This window comes from Pseudopipra pipra, chromosome 12 (genome assembly GCF_036250125.1).
Source record: "Pseudopipra pipra isolate bDixPip1 chromosome 12, bDixPip1.hap1, whole genome shotgun sequence".
In the NCBI taxonomy this organism is placed as follows: Eukaryota; Metazoa; Chordata; class Aves; order Passeriformes; family Pipridae; genus Pseudopipra; species Pseudopipra pipra.
Window position 1 is genome coordinate 4,727,959 of NC_087560.1, and position 19,460 is coordinate 4,747,418.

General features: G+C 45.9%; 1 protein-coding gene across 4 annotated transcripts in view; it reads left to right on the top strand.

Moving 5' to 3' along the window:
* Window positions 1-19,460, top strand: part of NPTN (neuroplastin) — a 46,410-nt gene that overhangs the window by 10,372 nt on the left and 16,578 nt on the right. For 3 of the 4 annotated variants that reach the window (XM_064668573.1, XM_064668574.1, XM_064668576.1), the window contains exons 2-3: window positions 16,089-16,257; window positions 18,821-18,915. In XM_064668573.1, coding sequence (XP_064524643.1) covers window positions 16,089-16,257; window positions 18,821-18,915 — 264 coding nt within the window. Of the gene's footprint in view, window positions 1-11,160; window positions 11,510-16,088; window positions 16,258-18,820; window positions 18,916-19,460 lie in introns of those variants that run through there. The other variant, XM_064668575.1, reaches the window with a different exon arrangement.

Genomic DNA, 19,460 nt, shown 5'->3' on the forward strand with positions numbered 1-19,460 from the left:
TGGAAAATTACTAAATAAAGCCTTCTGGTTTCTTTGTGGAAAGATGTCAGTGGAAAAGCTACCTTTGGTTCAGGAAAAGCCTGAGCAGCAAATTCCTGAAGGCTGGGAGATCACTACATGTTTGCCCTGTTCTTACATTCTTACCACGACCACCATGGCTAAATTTAGTTAAACTTATCTGCAGGATAAAATCTCCCAGTGCTGCTGCTGGTCTCTGCTAAGGTATTTCAAAAAAAAAAGTCTTTGAATGCTGCTGTAAAATGGCTGCACAGTTGAACGTGGTCTCTGGTTCAAAGCTTGAGAGACTAATTCTTAGTGTTGTCATCTTGTGAAGTACAACAGCCCTTTAACACTGCTGTGATAGAAGATAGAAGTAGAACCCTTTTACTGGAGTTTAGGGAGATAATTCAGATTAGATTTTAAACCAGCTTGTTTAGGACAGCATTTCTATTCTTCTCCAACAGCAAAAAATCTCCACACTGTAGTTCAACACAGTTAGTATTGCTATCACGGTGGTGAAGTTCCATTTTCACCTTTACCCTGAGCAAAGGCACAGGTTTCTCTCTGTATTTTCTGCCAGCTCCTTTTCCTGCTGCCGACTCAAGGAGCCCAAATCTGCTTGGCCCTTAATTGGATTGCTCCTTTTGCTGGAAGAGCGCTGGGAGCAGCGAGCCTGCTCTGGGCCATGGGTAGAGCTGCAAGGCTCACTCTTAGCTCCAAACCCCACAAGCTCAAAAAGCCCCCCAGCTGGCACTGGGGGGGGTTTGGCTGCCCCTCAGCACCCCATGAGTGTGAGGTGGGAGGGCACAGCCAGGAGATCCGAGGGGCTCAGCACAGCCTGTGGCTGCAGGGAGGTGATTTCTGTCCATGGATTAGGATGCACTAATCTTGCCTGGTGCTGAAGCTGAATTTCCTCTCAGAACTAGCGTGTTTGAGGCTGTGCAGGAGCTGCCCCGTGACGTTTGGTGCTGTCAGTAATCTGAGTGGTGTCAGTAGGCCATGGGGGATCAGAGCCGGGCCCGAGCTGGAGGGAGGATCCGGTTTGTGATGTAACCCTGGGGCTGGCACAGAGCTGGGCACGGCAGCTCCGTGGGCATGGCCCACATGCCACCCTGCTGCTGGGGATGGCTGAGCTGCCAGAGCCTCCCCGTGGCCCAGGGCACGGATCTTGGAGTAACAGGCATTGCAAAACAGGGAGAAGCCGAGCTGTGCTGTAGAAATGGGGAAAAATGCTGTTAAAAATGCAGCTTGGAACAAGGATCTCACTTTGCAAAGGAGGGTAAATCTGGTACACCAATTATGGCATCTCTGCTGCTTTTTAATAATTTCCCTCCTGCTTTGCTCTTCCCTTTAACTGGAATACTGTAATTCTCCTGGAGAGAAGCTGTTGCTGCTGCTTGTCCATGCTGACCAGGGACATCAGCCCTGAGCTGCTGGAGCTGTGTCACTCTGGAGTTAGCAGTTAGTAGGCAGTAATTCCCTCCAGCTATGGAGAGCATAAACTTGGAATAATTAAAGCATCCCTCCTCCAACCCCATCTACTGCAGCAGGGCCAGTATTTTACGTGTTATTAGGCAGTTTAAACTCTGATTTAACGTTAAAAAAATGTACCTAAAATATGTTATCCTCTCTGCTAATGCCATTTCTTGTGCACACAGAGGAATTATTTTTGTTGCTGAATGGCTTCTTCTCAGCTCTGCCTGAGATTGTGTGGCCTGTTACATAATCCAACAATTCTGCAAAGGGCATTTCTTTTGAAAGGTCGGTGTATTAAAATGTCCTGCTCCTCCATCACGGATGAGAGGGAGCAGCTCGTGCTGCTGCAGAATGGATAAAAGGGAAAAAAGAGTTTTGCCATTCAGGACGTGCTCCCTCCATGCTGGAGAGAAATGTAATCAGGCTCCTTTCAAACACACAGTTTGTTGGATCAGGAAAGGTCACAGGAAAATTGAGGAGCACTTGAAACCTTTAGTTCTCTAATGGCATAGTCTGAGGATTTTAAATGACTAATCTGACACAAGGTATTTTTTGTTATCAACATTTTATATGCTTTCAGTATCTTTAAGATGCAAATTTACTGGTCTTAAAATTTGTTGAGGTGCTCAGTGTGCCAGCTTCAGTTGCTGTGTTACATGGGAACACCAGACAAATTTAAATTGCTGTCTGCTCTAACTCTGCTCTTCTGTGCTGAAGCTGAATTCCTTCCCACTTCTTTCCAGGCAGTGGGTTTCTAGTTGTTAACAATTATTTTTTTTTGGCAATATACAGGAGCCTTTCTGCTCCTGTGTCTTTCTGCTTTAGAGAGATTCCTGTATATTCCTAAGCTGTAACAATAATATTTCTGTATTTCCTTAAAAAAAAGGTATTAAAGCTGATAAATGCTGGCTCAGTTAATTTTTTTCCTTCCCAGCATGGATGATTGTAAGTCTTTTTGTCCCTAAGACGTGCCAGGGAGAAGCATGAATGGAAAGAACAGAAGCATAATGCCTGCCTTTTCTGAGGATGAGGCAAGTTTAATCTTTGGAAAAACCTTTGAGAAACGAATCTACAAATTCTCCATGGAAGGAAATCTCTTCCTGGTGGATCCAACCATGCAAAAGCAGCATTGGCCCTGCAATTCCATGGTTTAGAAAGGCTTGGTGTGACATCCAGCCCCCGGGGAGAACATTCCCAGCCCCTCCAGGGGATGCTGATCCCAGCAGCCCGTTTGAGTGTTTGTTCTCTTAAGTGCTGATCAGGGGCTGGTTTTGCCCTCAGATCGGGGTAGTTGATGGCTCCAGGTCTGACTGGAGGGAACCTGGTTAGAGTGTGTCTGCTTTGAAGCCCTAATCAGTTGACAAGGGAGTGAAAACTGCCTGAAGTCACTTGACTCTTGGATCCACCCTCCAGCCCGGAGCAGTGAGTCACTTATGAGCCCACGGGAATGTTTTCCAGTCACTCCTGTTTGTTCAGGAACATGAGGATGCTGAGCCTCTTCAGGATTTTAAGATGTTTTAACATTAAGAGCATCTCTGCTGGCGTTGCCCTGAGGTGAGCTGGGTGTGCTCTGTGAGGAGCAGCTTTCCATTGCCCTGGGAGGGCTTTGCCATCCCCGTTTGTTTAACTGGGGTTATATAAGTTGTCAAATTGCCGAGTGAAGTTCCCCAGACTTGCCTTTTCTGAAGCATGTGACTGAAATGCCACACAGCTAAATATAATTGTGCCTAGGATGTTGTCTCTGTGCTCCTTGTGGTCTGTGTAAGCTACTCCAGGATGGCTAAAGCAGTTCTTGACTGACATCCTGAAATATTTTCTTTGAAATATGAAAACCATGTGCTTTTCAAGGCACTGAACAAGTGCATGGACTTGCTGTTGATCTGGGTACCCTTGACTGCTTCAGGTTGGTCAGAGCTGGCTCTGTCCTGGCTCTGTCCATCTATTAGTTATTTCCAGAGCACTGATCTGAGCATTACCAGCAGATGAGGGATTTATTCTGTGTTTCCTATAGAACTGAATGCTTTAATATCATGTCTGCAGTGATACTTAAAACTAATTGTCCACCCTGGATGTCCAAGGCAGACAGAATCACTTTAATACTGCAGCTCACAAGGCAGCTTCCTAGTTCACACTCCTTCAGGGCCTTGAAGCAGGTGGGTTTAAAACAGCCAGCAGGTTTGGGTAAGGAAAGAGCTGTAAATTGGAGATGGAGCTTGCATTCCATGGGGAGTGGGCTGTGGTAGGACTGCAGAGCACCCTGGAGGGACAGGCTGGTGCAAAAAGTGAGGTACCAAGTTTCCCAGTTGTTGGTGAAAGCCCTAAGTCAGCGTTCCAGTTACCTCCTTTATAGAAGCAGAGAACTAGGAGAGCTTTGTTCTTTCCAGCTCACAACCAGGAAAAATAGATCTGTGAACTCCCACAGCTCAAAGGGGAGTGCAGCCAGCAGGCTGACACCGGGGTGGAGCCCCAGTTCAGAAACTCCTGCTCTGACTGTTCTTCTCCTGCTGGATATCCCACCCTTTAATCAATTTTCACAGCATCTACAGTGTCAAACATACAGGTTGTTGCAGAAGCAGAATTGTAAACACTGTCCACAGCTGACAAAATTGAGTTCTGAACTCAAACAGTTTCTAGAATAAGAATGTATTTGGGGTGAAAGTAGTTCCCAGAAACTGGAAGTGCATAGCTCTGGTTGCTGTGACACACTGGTGGCTTCTCTTCCCAGGAATGTTCCTGTGGACTGTGCTTGGATGTGCTTTCCCAGTGAATTATGGTTGCTGAGATCAGGTTTTGCACAGTAGAAGTGACCATAAAACAACAGTTGCATTTCCAAGTCACTGCAGTGTGAAGTTAAGCATTGCTTTTTTTTCATTCCAAGGAAACTCTTGGAATCTGGGGTGTATGTGGGAAAGGATGGATGGGCAGCTTGAGAGCCTCAACCTGATCCAAGGGGTTTTTGTTTAGGGGAAGCAGCTGGGCCAGAGGACCTGCAGGAATCCTTTGCAGTCTGAATTCTGTGATTTATAACCCTGTGTCCTTTCTCCATCCACCTGTGCAGGGAAGTGTCCCTTGGCCTTCCCTGGGCATATTCCCAGGATGGCCCCACAACAGCAGAGGCACTGAAGCCATTTACTTAAGAGTGCTCTGAATTTTACTGTGGCAAACAAATGGAATTAGTTTGTCACAAATCTTCTTGCACGTCAAACTAAGCAAGGTTTCCTAATGCACAGAGAAATGAGGAATGTTGGTCTGAATCCAGAAAATGTTAATCCTCGTGTCTGTGGACTTGGAGAAAGTAATCCTCAGGTTTCCCTCTCTGTGAAATGAATCTAATGCTATGTCATGAGCTCATGCATTTTATATGATGCTCTCTGGGTAATGTTTTCCCCTCTTCAGCTTCATAAAGCTGCAGGATGAGATGGCAGGAATAAAATTCATGTATTGCTCCAGTTCTCAGTGCTTAGAGAAGGTGTGGGCTCATCTGGGTACCTCATACACCTGTCAGTGCTGGTTTAAAGCTGCTCCTGGAGTTGGCTAAAGAACGAGGCAGAGCAGATGAAAATTAATGCCAGTTTTTAGTTTCCTGCTCTCTGGTGATAAAAGAATGGGAAACCATCAAACCTCCTGAAGATGGGTGAAAACAGGCAGGATGCTGTAGTGCTTTCCTTGGAATTGAGGTGCCTTCACCTTTCTCCAGCTCGGTTCCAGCTGTCATTTCTTTGTATATTTGACTGATTTCCAAGACTTTTAGTAAAGGTGAGCATTGGAAAGAAATGAAACATTAATTAGATTGCCTTTTTTCCATCTTAAATGGAATAAAAATGCAATACTTTGATAAAGTGATGGTGAGGTTCCCCCGCCCTCAAAAATCTTATCACTTAATCAACACCCTTCAGTGGAGAAGAAAAGAAGAAAAAGATGTTAATTAGCCCAGAGCACCAGACTAACAGAGCCCAGCTGGTGGGGGAAGGAGAGTGGAGTGGAGGGAGCAGGTTCTGGGTGGAGTTTTCTTTGATATTCTGATGAAATTATAAATGTTGCCATGTAATAAAGGTGAAAATCTGCTCAAGTGAGAGCAGAGCAAAGCCAGCTGAGAAGCCCTTTGTGGACTGCCCAAGATCACGTGTGCTTCCATATTTTAATAAATCCTTACATCCAACAGAGAGTTCCATCCCCCTTCCTGAAGTACAGGCTGGTCATTCCCTGGAGCTCCAGCCAGGAGCTTTGAACCCGAGTTCTGCTAAGGACCAGACTCCCCTTGGTTGGCTCTGAGACAGCCCAAGTGCAGCATTTCAGGAGCACTTGAAGTGTTTGCATCTGGTTCTGTTATATTCCCCCCCCTTTTGAATCTGCAGTTTTATCTCTTTATTTGAGTAGTTAAAAATCAGCATAATCCAGAATGCATCGAGGGAAAAAGGTGTGAAAATTCAATGAAGAGCCATCATTGAAATCTTCAACCCTAATACCTGTTTTTGGTGGCAGAGCTTCATTGTCAAAGGTGGGTAACAAATCCACATCTCACCTGGAGTATTTTGGGTAGCTGCTGGTCTGTAGAACAATTAAAACTTTGCCAAAGACATATCCCATTTAGGAGAGGCATTCCTGAAGGCAGGTGTTCATACAAATGAATCACACTGTATTAATTAGGAGATTTGAGAGATACAGGGAAGCAGAGGAAGGACTGGGTTAGCTGGACTTGCTTCAGTCTGTAAATAAGTGGAATTGGAGGCAAAGGTCTTGCTCAGTGCCCAGGAATAAAATCTCCAGAACTTTCCTAAAGGCCTGAGAGCAGTGGAGCAGTGGAATACCTGTGCTGGGCTGAGAGGCTTTATAGGGTGGTTTTCACTGTCCCTGCAGACACTCTGTAAACCTTTCAGTCCCAAAGCAGTTACATTTATCTGGGTGTTGGGGGTTCATAGTGAAAATCGTGTTGATTTTTGCTCTAGCTTTGTAAACTCTCATTTTAGGGCTTTGAGCTGTGCTTTCTCTCTTCATACAAGTGGAATTCACCTCAAGATAGCAACAACATCAGGTTGGGACAGAGCATTGTCCTGCTTGGTGGAGATGTGCCCTGCTTTGCCCCAACTATAAAACTGCCTCGTTACAGTTGTATTTTCCTCATGGTTGAAAACATCCTTGGAAATACATTGTTTTTCCCTCACTGGGGTCACCTTGGGGTGTTCCTGTGCCTGTGTCCTGCTTTGCACATCTCCAAGCAGCCCTTGGGCATCCCAGCTTCTTGTTCTCTGATTCCTGCAGGCTTTGTTTTCAGGACCATCTCTACTTGACATTGATGCTTGTTTTCAGCCTTAATCTTCATGCCTGATAGATATAAAAAACGAGCTAAATTAGTTTGTTCTACATTTGGTAGGGCTTTTTGTAATACCTGCATTTCATTTAAGCCTGGTTGTCTCTGTCTTTGAGCCTGGTTTAACATTTCCTTTTGTCATCTCAAACTTATGTCTTCCTCAGGCAAAATGTGACTTTTATGTTTTAAACCCCTTTCTTTAGACCAGACTTTAACTTGGGGCAATAAATATTCTCCCTCCACTCTCTCCAGTGCCTTTGGCATTGATTCTTTTGCAGCCTAGTGCATCTTGATTAAATTTGAGTAACAAAAGGATATTTGAATCAATAGCACAATCATTTCTGCAACTCAAGGATGATTTTCAGGTACTGCTTTTTGTATATTCTGAGACTGGTAGGTCACTGCTGGCATATTTTACAATAATTTTTGAGCTCTCAAGATCCTGTTTTTTCTTAATCTGGATTTAGTGCTCTTTCACTACAACATAAATTTTAACAGAGAGTTTACAAATATTAAGAGCCACTGGAATTCTGTGTGCAGACTAATATATTTTTCTAGTTTTGGAGCATTAGTCTTTCTCATCTTTATCCACACAACTGGTGGATGAGATCAAATCTGCAGTAAACAAACCCCTTCAGAAGTTATTTAAAACTACTGCCACTTCAGGCAGAAACCCATAAATAAATTAAAACATAAATAAATTGGTTGGAAACATCGTAGTTTACTTGAATAGCCTCTGCATTGTTTTTCTGGCATTCTGGTATGTCAGGAAGACTTGTAAAGGGAGATTGAACTGTAGGTTTTCCCTTCTTTTGTGCTTGACAGCAATTAGCTTTCAAAACATCCAAAACCCAAAAAACCCTCCCCCTCAAACACCTCCCTTTTTCTTCTACTGAGGAACACTGGCTGTGGAACAGAGTAAGTCATTTGTTGAGTTATTTATTTCATATAATGAAATAAATACAGCTGTCAGCATCAGGCAGGTTGACAGGAGCAAAACCTCACAACGATCTTTCCCTGGGAGCCCTCGAAGGTGTTTATTCCCTTTCTGCTTGTCACTAAGGAATCACTTGGGATTGACTGTTGTGCTGCTTCCCGTGGCTCTGGATGACCTTTAGGTGGGATCTTGGGATTGTTTCCCCTTCCTGCCTCAGGTGGGCTGTGCTGGGCAGGGCTGGTGCCTGTGAGCTCTCCGGGCTTCCTGCACCCCCTGGGTCCTGCACTGGGCACTGCACGAGGAATCAGCTCTAAACACAAATAAGGGCAGGTTCTTGGTGTTAAACAGACACAGTGTCATCGCCTCAGCCAACCCTCGGCCCCTTGGACTGTTTGTGTTGTGGTGCTGCTTTGTGTTTCGGTGCTGCTGTCTCCAGAGTTGTGCAGAACGGGGCCGTGGCAAGGAGGGAGTGCTGTGCTTGGAGAAGACCAAGTAAGGGAAGTGCTGGGCTCTGAAACCTCTTATGTAAGCAGTGCAATCTGTACAGTGTCATTTGCTGTTTGCTTCTGAACAATTATGGAAATCGCTGGCAACTCACAAAAAGCAGGAGGACCTCAGTTCCCAGGCTCCTGTTGTGTTGCAGGGAGCATTCTCTGTAATAATTAGACTTTTTTTTTTTTTTCCTTTTCTTTGATTTTTTTTTTTTAACATATCTGTGTGGTACTGGCAGATTTCAGCTCTTTTTGCAGCTTCTGGCTGGGTATCTTACTGGGCAGTGGTGGCCCTCTGGCAGCTGGAGTGTAGCTGGAAGCATCACCTCAACTTACTGATGCTGTTTGATGTGCTGCCTTTGCTGTTTGTGAATGAGTGAAAATGCAAAACATTAACCCCAGACTGTCCTTTGTAATTTAAAGTTTTTATTAATTTATATATCGAGGCTGTTTGTCCCTCCAGGATTTTATTCTAACCCAAAATAGCTTTTTAAAGAGCATTTTTATCTCCTTTTTTTTGTCTTTTAATGGGGTGGGGAGAGACACCAAATCCAGTCTGTGTTTTTAATTTGCATCATGGTGGAGTTACCTGTGCTGATGACAGGGGTACTCAGATGAAGGTGGTGTTGTGTGGGAATTTATCATAATCTGAGACGTGGTTTTTTCAAGAGGAGATGTGGGGTTAAAAACGTAAAGCCAGGGAATATTTGATACAGTTGTCCAGTTTAATATTTTTAAATTATTTTTAGGCTTTGTGCAAAAGTTATAAGAACAGCTTAGTGAATCAGAATCAAACCCGAAAGCTTTTGACAGCTTTTTATTCAAATTACGGATACTCCCTATAATAAGAGGCTTTACAGCACTCTCCCGTCCCACATGTGTCTGTTGTGGAGCCCCAGCAGCAGAGCAGCTCAGGGGCATCCTAAAATATACAGAAAACACACAATTACCACCCTTCAGCCCTGCCACAAAGGCTGGGCAAGAAGTCTTTCTGCAGGAATGGTTCCTTAGTAGCCAGGACAGCTGGAAAAGGAGGATTGAATTGTGGAGTTGGGGTTTGGGGTCGCTCTGCCTTCACCTTCAGGGATGTCTTGGCCAGGGCAGTTCATCCCCTTTGGGCAGCGGTGGAAATGAGAACCTGGAGAAGGGGCTTTGCTTCCCAGAGCTACTGGGTGAGAGTGGCAGTTCAGTGTCAGGGTGGAAGGGAGGGAGAGAAGCTGTGAGCTGTGAGGGAGCTCCAGGAGGAGGTGGGAAGGAGCCGGGCTGTGCCTCGTGCTGCTGCTCCAGCCTGGGGGGTGTGCAGACCACGTGGAGCTGCAGCCCAGCTCGGTGGGAATACACAGTGATCCTGGGTCAGCAGCCCCTGGAATGGGGACAGCCCAGCAGAGCAGGATCATGATGTGGTGCCCTGTGTTACCTCAGAGAGCAGAGAACTGTGGGATCTGTGTCCAACCCGGGGACAGCAGGTTGGCCCAGGGCAGGTAAGGAGGGCATGTGCAGTGCACTGGCCTTTCCTCCCTCCTGAACTGTTTGCTGGAGGTTTTCTGAGCTCCTCTAGTCCTGGAGTGCAAGGCTGGAGAATCCTGGAGCAAATGAGTTTGTAATGGAAGCAGTTTTTGAGGTTCATGTATTTTCTGTCTGTGTTCTTGTATCTGTCACTTGCAGCTGCAGCACAGTTGCTCTTCAAGCAGGACTATGGCAGCAAGGAGCAATTTCTCTGTGTGCTCTAGACACTCTTGGTCTTGTTTTCTTGCCCAAATGGTTCTTTAGAGATGCATCTGTAGTGCAAACTTCCCGTGTGATTGTCTGTCCACACCCAGCTCTTTGTTTCACTGTTTCATTAGTGGGTCAAACGATGGAGGGGTGGGAGATGCTCTTTTTTACACGGTGAATTTTTCTAAGGCTCTAAGTCCACCTTTCCATTTTCTACAATCCATTGACTTGTCTCTCAGTCCCCTTCCTGAAAACAAGCCATGAATTTGAGGAGAGGGAAGAACCAGTGAGTTTTATCAGCTGTGTGGCCCTATAACTCCACTCACCCATGGGAAGTAGAGAAGAGGAGCACAGCAATGACAGGTTTTGCTGCATAATCTGTGTCTGGCCAGCTGTGTTCTAATCTTTTAGTTTAAGGAGGGGCCTGGCGGGGGAAGGGACTGGCTTTAAGGCAACACTGTTCTCCATAGATATCTTTGAAAATAGGATTGAAGGACAATTTAGGATGTCTGTGCTCTTAACACAGCTCTGAAGCTGGTAAGTATTGAAGGATTTCATGCCATAATAAGGATATTTTGGCCTGAGCACGAATGTCAGCACGGCATCTCTTCTCAGAGCTCTGTGGGCTGCTGAAGTCCCTTTGGTGCTGTCTGTTCTCTAACAAAACAATTTTTGGGCCTCTGTGTGTTTATACCACCGAATCTCCCTTTCTCTTAGAAGGTTGTGACTCTCCTGGAGCTGGGGTGATCCAGCTACTTCAGGAAAATAGGTCACTTGTGTCTTGGGGAATTCCCTGCCTCAGAAGTCCTAAATAGATGGAAGAGGAGGTCAGAGCAGAACTCAGTTTAGGGGTTTATCCCTTCTGCCCTTGTAGATAGGTCAGATAAAGAAACCTCTTCAGAGAGCAGACATCTGGTCATGAACAGTTAGCCCTGGCCAACGACAAGGTCCACACCACTCAAAAGGGCCTGAATCTCCATCAGTCTGCCTGGAGGTTCCTCCTGGCTGCTGAGCAGGTACTGCTGGCACGAGTGACCAGTATAACTCGGGGTGGGAGTGCCCTGCCCTGACTGTGGCCCTCCATCCACGAGTGCTCCACGTGTGGTTCTCTATGCAAGTTGTGTTACTGTAGATGTCTTCTCTAACTCTGTTTTCTGCACCTCATTGCTTTGTTGTGTATAAGATCTCTTGTTTTCTGCCGCTCTGTCACTGCGTTTCTGCTGCCCCTCCCTCTAGCTGGGTTTGTCAAGTCGCCCATGTCAGAAACTAAGCTCACGGGGGACGCCTTTGAACTGTACTGTGATGTGGTTGGGAACCCCACTCCAGAGATCCAGTGGTGGTATGCTGAAGTCAACCGGGCTGAGTCTTTCAAACAGCTGTGGGATGGCGCTCGGAAGCGCCGTGTCACCATTAACACTGCCTACGGGGCCAATGGGGTGAGTGTGCTGAGAATAACCCGCCTTACCTTGGAAGACTCTGGGACTTACGAGTGCAGGGCCAGCAACGATCCCAGGAGGAATGACTTGAGGCAAAATCCCTCCATAACGTGGATTCGAGCCCAGGCTACTATAAGCGTCCTGCAGAGTGAGTCCGGCACCCACCGTAGTGGCACTGTAGTTCCTAGAGGCAGTCTAGTGACCCCCATCCCGTTATCCCCAACCCTCTGCCTCCCTGTCCTCTTGTGCTGCCCCCCAGACCGCTCCTCCACCCGTAGTGCTGACCTTGTCTGCCATCCCTGTCTCTTCTCCTTAGGATCAAAGCACTTGGGAAAATCTGTGGATCTGTTTTAGAGCTTCCGTGTGAACACGAGCCCGGTGTTGGATTTGTGTTTCTTCCCTACCCCTTTTAGTTTTGTAGAAGGTTTCCAGCCTCCCTGGCTTCTCCACGAGTGCCTTTATATTTGATTTCCGTGTTCTTCCCAGGTCTAACCATTTTATTTTGATTTCTTCCCTTCTCTTGGAATTTCTCTGAATGCCTTCTCGCGTGTTTTGGTTGCATATTTGCTTCTGTATAAATCCTTCCCTTCCAGTTACGTGTCACCTTTAACGTTTAGATTTTTCCATGAAGTCGTGGTGTTTCTTTTCCTTCCTGAACAGCAGCATGTTCCTAATGAGTTCTCTGATGCAGCAGCACTGAAGTGATGCAGCTATTCCTAATCCAGCCTGTGAAAGGAGAGGGGGGAACACCCTCCCCGGAGCTGAACTAACAACTCCAGCTAAATGACTTTCAGCGTCTGGCAGCAGAAAAGCTCTCAGGAGCAGAGACCGTGGTTGGCCCAGAATTGCTTTTTGTTCTTTGTTGTTACAAGGCTTTTCCTGCCTTCAGGTTGCTCTTAAAGCCATCCTGGATGAGTCTGGGAATTGATGCTGTCAGAGTCAGTAGAGAAGAACCCGGGGTTTTTTTGGGCAAGATGTAAAATTCTTGCCTTTGCTGATAGTGAAGCAAATGTCTAAGGAGTTGTAGGTAGAGGGAATTAAATCTGCAGTGTTAGAGGTGCAAGAGAACTCACTTTTTGCATGATTACCCAGTGTCCTAAGGTGACAAAAAGAGCAGAGCAAAGCTGTTGTCTTGCTCTTGTCCTTTGTGCATAAATAAACCTTTTATGCACCACCTGGAGTTTTGTCTGGGTACAAAAATGTCAAATCTGTAATTATGCCTCAGTTATGTATTTGAATACCTTAAAAAAACCCCAACCCTAGACTCTCCCTAAACCATAGTGCTGCAGTCAGCACTGCTGGATCAGAGACCTTCCCTCTGGAAAATGGAAACAGCATTGATACATGTGGAAAAACAGGAGGTGAACCCAATGATGTGGATTGACTTAAAAAATTTAAGTGGCATTGGGTGGTTCAGCTTGAACCTGCTCAGCTTTCAGTCCTACTGAATCCTTGATTCCTCCCTGGTCCTTTGAGGTCCCAAAGGACTTGGATTGCTTGCATGACCTACAGCAGCAAGAGCCTGTAATCTTAGGGAATGAAACTACCTTGAGATAAAGCCCAGAAATTTGTCTTCTAGGAAGTGATGTCTCCTGGAAATCCCCCTGCCCTGTCCAGACCTGTGGGGTCTCTGGAGAGTGGTGGGTCCTGAGCTCCTCTGGCTGTGTCCAGCCAGCTGGAGAGACCTGCTGAGGGAGAAAATCCTTTTCATATGCAAAACCAACCCTTGGGAATGAGTTGCTGTGAGTTTTCCATATGCAAAGTGGGTTTTCCCTCTCTCAGGCCGTTGGTACTAACCTGCTCCAGGGACTGGAGCTTAACCTTCATCTTCCTCCCCAGTTAACTCCTTGTTGCATCCGGTGTTACTAATTCAGGAATGTGTGTGGTGACTTCCTTGCCAAGTGCCTTGTGCCCAGGATAATTCTGCTTTCGTGGTGGGGCAAATGTTGAATCAAATACTTTAATGCCTTTGCTCTGTCGTGTTGTGTATGATAAGAGATCTGACCTGCTGCTGCTTGGGAAAGACCCCGTGGACATCCAGCTCCTGCCTGGAAACAGAGATAAGGTGGGAGAGAGTTTCCAAGGAGGTTGGAGACCTGGAGACCATCTTATCTGAGCCTGCCCAAATTGTCTCAGCTGCTCTATTGTGTGTCTGAACACAATTTGCCTTTGAAGTGGGAATTGTCTCACTAAACAGTTGGAATTTCCAGTTAATAGTGGCCACTTTGCTGCTGCCAGTATTTGACCCCAGCATTGCTGAAGGGAAAGGTCCAGTGTCTCAAAGAGCACAACCTCCACCCTTGTCCTTGGAAGAGATCAAGTGCAGCTTGATTTTTAAAATTTGGCACTCCAGAACTCCTGTCTGCCTTCTGCCTCATTCCTAAACTGGAACATGAGTTTCACTTATTGAGCTTTTTTTAGTTGGTTTGCTTGGTTTTTAATTTTGGAAGCTGGTCTTACATAAAATGGGCAGTTTAAGTCGTGTAAAAAGTGACTCTTGTAGGTGAACACCTTCCTCTGGATGTCACTGTCCCAGCAGTATTCCAGTTGCAGTTTGTCTCCTGGAATTAAATCAGGCTAGGAATGCCTGATAGCTTTTTTTATAAACAAAATACCATAAATGCAGGTAAAGGTGAATATGAGACTGCAGTTGCCTTTTGTTTTCCTAAACTAAAACTAAAGAAGTTGCAAGTCAGACACCGAATTACTGTTTCAAACACAGTGCTGACAATATTTCCATAGCTCTGTATTTTTCTGGGAGTGCAAATGAACTTTTTGTTGGGGATGGAAAAGCACTCAGGGCAGTCCAGTAATATGGCTGTGACACAACAGCTTTATACTGGAGGACCCAAAGAGATCCTTGCAAGGATGAAATCCCCTGGGTGGGAGGAAAGAGGCAGAAACACAGTTAAAAATGTGTGATAAGAGCAAAATGTCTGTGGGAAGAGTCAAACCCCCTCTGTTCCTGCAGTACCTGCCAGTGTTTCTGCAGGTAAATACCAGTCCTGGGTTTAAATAGCTGTGGAAAGGAGGACTTCTCAAAAAAAGCCAGCCTGCTGGAGAAGGGATGCACAGGACTGGAATGCTCCATCAGGTTATTGGCAGGTGGATATTTTTTCTCCCTGCCTCTCTGGGCAGTAGTTTAAGGACAGAGGAATGTCTGTGTTGGGAATTGTGATGTTTCTGACACAACCAGTATTTTCCATCCCCCTCGTTCTGTTTCATAACTTGCATTCCAAGTGCTTTGCAGATGAGCAGCCAAAAGACTACATGGATATAACTAAACTTACTCTCCAAATGGTTACCACAAGGTGTAGCAGAGTTTACAGGATTCAAACTCCTTTGGCTTGCAGAAATCATGAAGGTGTTGGTTGCTGACCCGCTGCCTCACCTCCTGCCCGGAGCGGGGAGAGGCAGCTCCTGCATCCAGAGGGGCTGGTGCTGCCAACCGTGGGCATGGTCAGAGAAATGAGCAGCTGGCAGCAGCCACCTCTTGGGAATCCATTTCACCCTTTAAAGTAAGGAAATAAATCCAAGGCTGAAGGCACAGCAGCACCTGAACAGCAGAGACCCCGTAGTCTTGGCCTCTAGTCCAAGCTGAAACCAGAGCCACTGTTAAATTAGGTACTTTTTGAAGACTAACAGCAAGAATTCTTAATTTCTTTTAAGCTCTGTCATCCTGTGTTAGGTGGTTTTTTTTACAGAATGCTTGAAACCAGATGTGAGCCCTGAGACCTTCCATAGAAAGGTCTTTTTTCCAAGTTTGGGAAGAAACTTGTCTCTGACTGTGCCAAAAGTTCACCAGCTGTATTTGTCAGTGAGTGAGAGCCATCTGCATGATTTTAAGCACATGTGGCCATCAAATGTAAGGACAGTGCCCTCATACTAATTTGAACACTTCTGAAAGGCTTTCCCCTTAAAAAAAAAAAACAAGTGAATTTGCTGTTACCAGGTAAGATTGTGAAGTGGAACAGCCTGGGTTCTGTTCCCAGCAAAGTGAGTAACTCCTGGGGTCTGTTTATGCACTGAGGCTCCTTTTTTTTCCCCCCTTTCATTAATGTTTATGTTTAAGGTTCCTTTAGAGACAAAATAGGTCCAACTCTAACACGCTGTGTAAGGGCTGCTTTCAGCCACTCCTCACCAGGCTCTGCCTTACCCACGCTGGGTGTTGGCCCCGTTTCAGACACCGTGGAAGTTGGGCTCTTTGAAATCTCTTGTGTGCACAGGATATTTTCCATAGGTGGACTTTAGTCTGTTTGCAGGGGGAAATCCAAAAATATTATTCAGAAGTCTTAAGTTTGAGGGCTGTTCTGTATAGAAAATGGGTTTGGTTTAAACCTCAGAGTAGAGGAATCAAAGTAACAGCCAGAAAGAAGCCTCTGGAGGACAAGCTGCTCTCATGTCCACTCACAGGACATGTGTTCTCCCGTGTTATGGTCAGTAATGTGCAAAAAATCATTAATGGTGTCACCTAGAAACGTGTAGCAATGTGAATATTAGAATAAACCATCTAAATAACTCACTTCTTCCCCTCCAGGAGTGCTGATCCCTAAGGTGTTGCCTTCACTAGTGGTCGGCTGTTTATTGTGGCTTCCTCGCTGTCTCCCAACTAGTGCAGTGACATTCCTTGTGTAGTGTCCTTCCCTTCCCGACTCCCCTCTGGATTTTAGACTAGCCTGGCAGTGCCTGGGGAAGGTGAGTTGCTATGTGCTGTGCCCTCGTTTCAGAGCCCCGGATCAACGCCAGCGAGGATGTGGTGCTCCACGTCTCCGGGGTGGCCGTCACGTTGCAGTGCAACCTCACCACCAGCCCCAGCCCCCTCACCGCCAGCTACTGGGTGAAGAACGGGGAGGAGATCCCAGGCACTAGGAGAACCTCCAACACTACAGAGTACAAGTGAGTCCCTTGGGAATAACCTTCCTGTTCCACTGGAGAGCGCCAGGCTGGCAGACCGGTGGCTTTGAGGGGTTGGGTTCCAGGGTATCTAAAGCCTGGATTATTCTGGATCTTGCAATCTGAACTCATTTAGCTCCTCTCTGGGGCACAGACACACAGGGGAGTTTCCTTCCCATGGATCCAGTGCATGTCTGTGCCATGCAGGGAGGTGCAGCACACAAATCACTGCTGAGGTGGGCTGGTTTAGTCATCTCCTGGCCTTGGGGGATGAGAGAGGGTGATTCAGAGTTGTTAGTGAAGGTTGTCAGACCACTGCGAGGAGATGGTCCCACATCCTGACCGAACCACCTCACTTGTGCCTCTGGGCTGTCGGTGCATCCTCACCCTCAGCACTGCCCTGTTCCCTGGCTCTGTCTCTTCCATCCAAGGCTGAGGGAACAGACCCTGCACAGCCACCTCCCTTGTTTCACTGGAGCTCACACAGAGCACAAATCCGTGGAGGGTTTCCATATTCCTGGAAAGGGACTTCCTTGCTGTGGAGCTGCTGAGAGCACATGGAGCTCCCTCAGTGATGCCCTCAGAGATCTGTTCTGAGTGTGTGATTTTCTTTCATATTTTCTTCTTTCTACCCATTCTCTTCCCTTGCTACCAGCATGGACAGCAAATACAGCTCTCAGTTCAGTGTTAGGCCAAGATGAAGAGCACTTGAGGAATGTTTTTAACCACTCCTGGGAACTTGCCCTCAACTAAATAGCTCAGCTGGCTGATTTCTGTCTCTGGGGTGGCTCTTTACCCACCTTGATGTTGTTCACTGGCACAGGATTAAGAAATGCTCAAGGTTTTCATTGCCTTTCATCCCCGGGATTATGGAAGTTGGGTTTAATTCTGGCAAATGTGTATTTTCCCTTTTCCTCTTTAGCTCACTTTGCATTACCTGTTTCATTTTGCAGTTTAAAAAATCATCTCACTTACTTCCATAATTACATCCTTTTACTTCCTCAATGCAGTGTTTAGCACTGGCCTCGAGTTTTAAAGGCTCTGCTTTCTTATCTGGCAATTAACTTGATGAGCAGTTTGGTCCAAAAGCACCAGTTTGAGTGGTGCAAAAGGCACTTTGTTATCCAGGAAACTTAAGGATTGAGGCTGACTTCCCTGTAATATGTTCCAAGACATTTTTTCCTTCAAAATTCCTCTGCAGAGGGAGGATTAAGCTTGGCTTCAGTTTTAACTTCCTGGATAAGAATGTAGTAAAGTGGGCTAAAGACAGACAGTCACTGTGTTCCAGGGAATGGAGGGGTTGTAGGAGCACACTGAAATCCCAGGGACAGCTGGAAAAATCAGTAGATTTACATTTGCAAAACAGATCTTGATTTCCTGATCACTTTGAAGTTGCTTTGCTGCACGTTGGTGTTTCAGGGTTTCCGTGGTGTTCTGTTCCTGCTTTTGATCTGATCAGTAACTTCTGCTTTGATTTGGTTACTTTTTAAGTCAGAAGTACCAAATTCTCACAGTGAGGATCCAGGCCAGCAGTGTCAACGTGGCTGTGGTTAAAAGAGGATATTTAGCTCCACCATCCATCTATGTGCTTGGTTAATCTTTTGCTTTCTATTTATTTCCCTTACAAACTTCCAGGTTATTGATTTTTCAGTCATTAGTGTGTTGGTTTGCTGTGAGATGTGGTTGGTACTTGGAAGTTCAGTGTTGACCATCCAGGAAGCTTCAGAACTTAGAGGTGAAACTACTTCCCTTAAAAACCCTGCTTCACACAACGTTGGAAATTGAATATATCTTTCCTGATGCTCATTCAGACTCGATGTAGCTGCTCCTGCTGGAAGGCAGTTGTTGGCTAAACAAACTTGTCTGTCTTGAAAACTTTGCAGCTGTATCAGTTTACCCTTCTTTAATGATTGATGGTAATAATACCCCAGTGCCACTGTTGTAGCGTCACACTTTGCAAAGCAGCCTGTGTGGAACTGAAAGAATTCAGTGTCTTACTTATTTCCCCTCACTTTTAAGCACTGACTGATAAAAAAAGCAGTGGTCAGAGTGTGATTATTTAACTGTTAAGGCCCTGAAGGCACTTGGGGAGTTGCTTATCTGAAAGAGGCATTAACTTTGTAAGAGACTTTAGACCTTTGCCAGCAACTCTGGAAAGTAAGTGCTGTAAACACTCAGAGGATTGTGTTGAACTGAGCAGCTTTTTCCATGTGTCTGAGCAGTTTCCATGTGTAATTAAATGGTTTTATTGCAGGGTTGCTGTTCAGCTGCATGCTGTTTGCTTAGGGGGTTTAAAAAATTAATAAAAATAAAAGAAAACCAAGAAGCCTTTTGGTAAAGGGAGGGAGGGATGGGGACAAGAGCTCTGCCTTAGGCTGGGCTCAGAGGGGGTCGTGCCTGCCTACCTAGGCCACTGACTGGAGGAGGGCTTGCTCCAAACGAGCTGCAGTGCACAATTAACAGGTGTTAATTGAGTTAACAGTGTGAAATCCAGTGAAAAGATCAAAGTCTGGGGTGGGGGGACTAAATTCTGTTGGCTCTTACACGTGTTCTCTCCTGTCTGCAGGATCGCGAAGGCCAGAGCGGAGGAGTCGGGGGAATACTTGTGTGTGTTTGTGTTTTCCAACTCTCCTGTAGCCAACGCCACTATAGAAGTGAGAGGTACTCCTGGCTTTGTTTTGGTTTGTCTCCTCTCCCTGAAAATGCCATTTCTCTGCCACATCACTTGGGCTCTGCACAAGAGAGTGAACTCAGGAGGCCTTTCCTCGTGACACGGAGCCCGTGGTCAAACCTGGATCAACAGTACAGTTTATTATAAATAATAATTTGTTATGATACACAATAATTAGAATTCCAAGGGAAAGGCTTGCACACGTTCATCTCACAGAGATGGCAATATGACCATTGCATTTGTGGTGTACTCAGGGGATACTGCAACACCTTTCTGTCTTGTGCATCCTCTGGCATCTTTAGGACCCTAAAATTTAGGACAGAAACAGCAAAATATGAAAGGTTTGCACCAAGTTTTGCTGTAGTTGTTGAACAAAAGAGCAGTGTCTGGGTCATAATATGGAGGCGATTGGTAAATAGCCAATAACTTCAGCAAAAGCTGTTTTGGGAATTTCTGGTTCCTCACTGCATGGTCCTGAATCTGAGAGCAAATTCACAGCATTGTTCTCTCTCCAGAGAGCAGCATCTCTGGGACC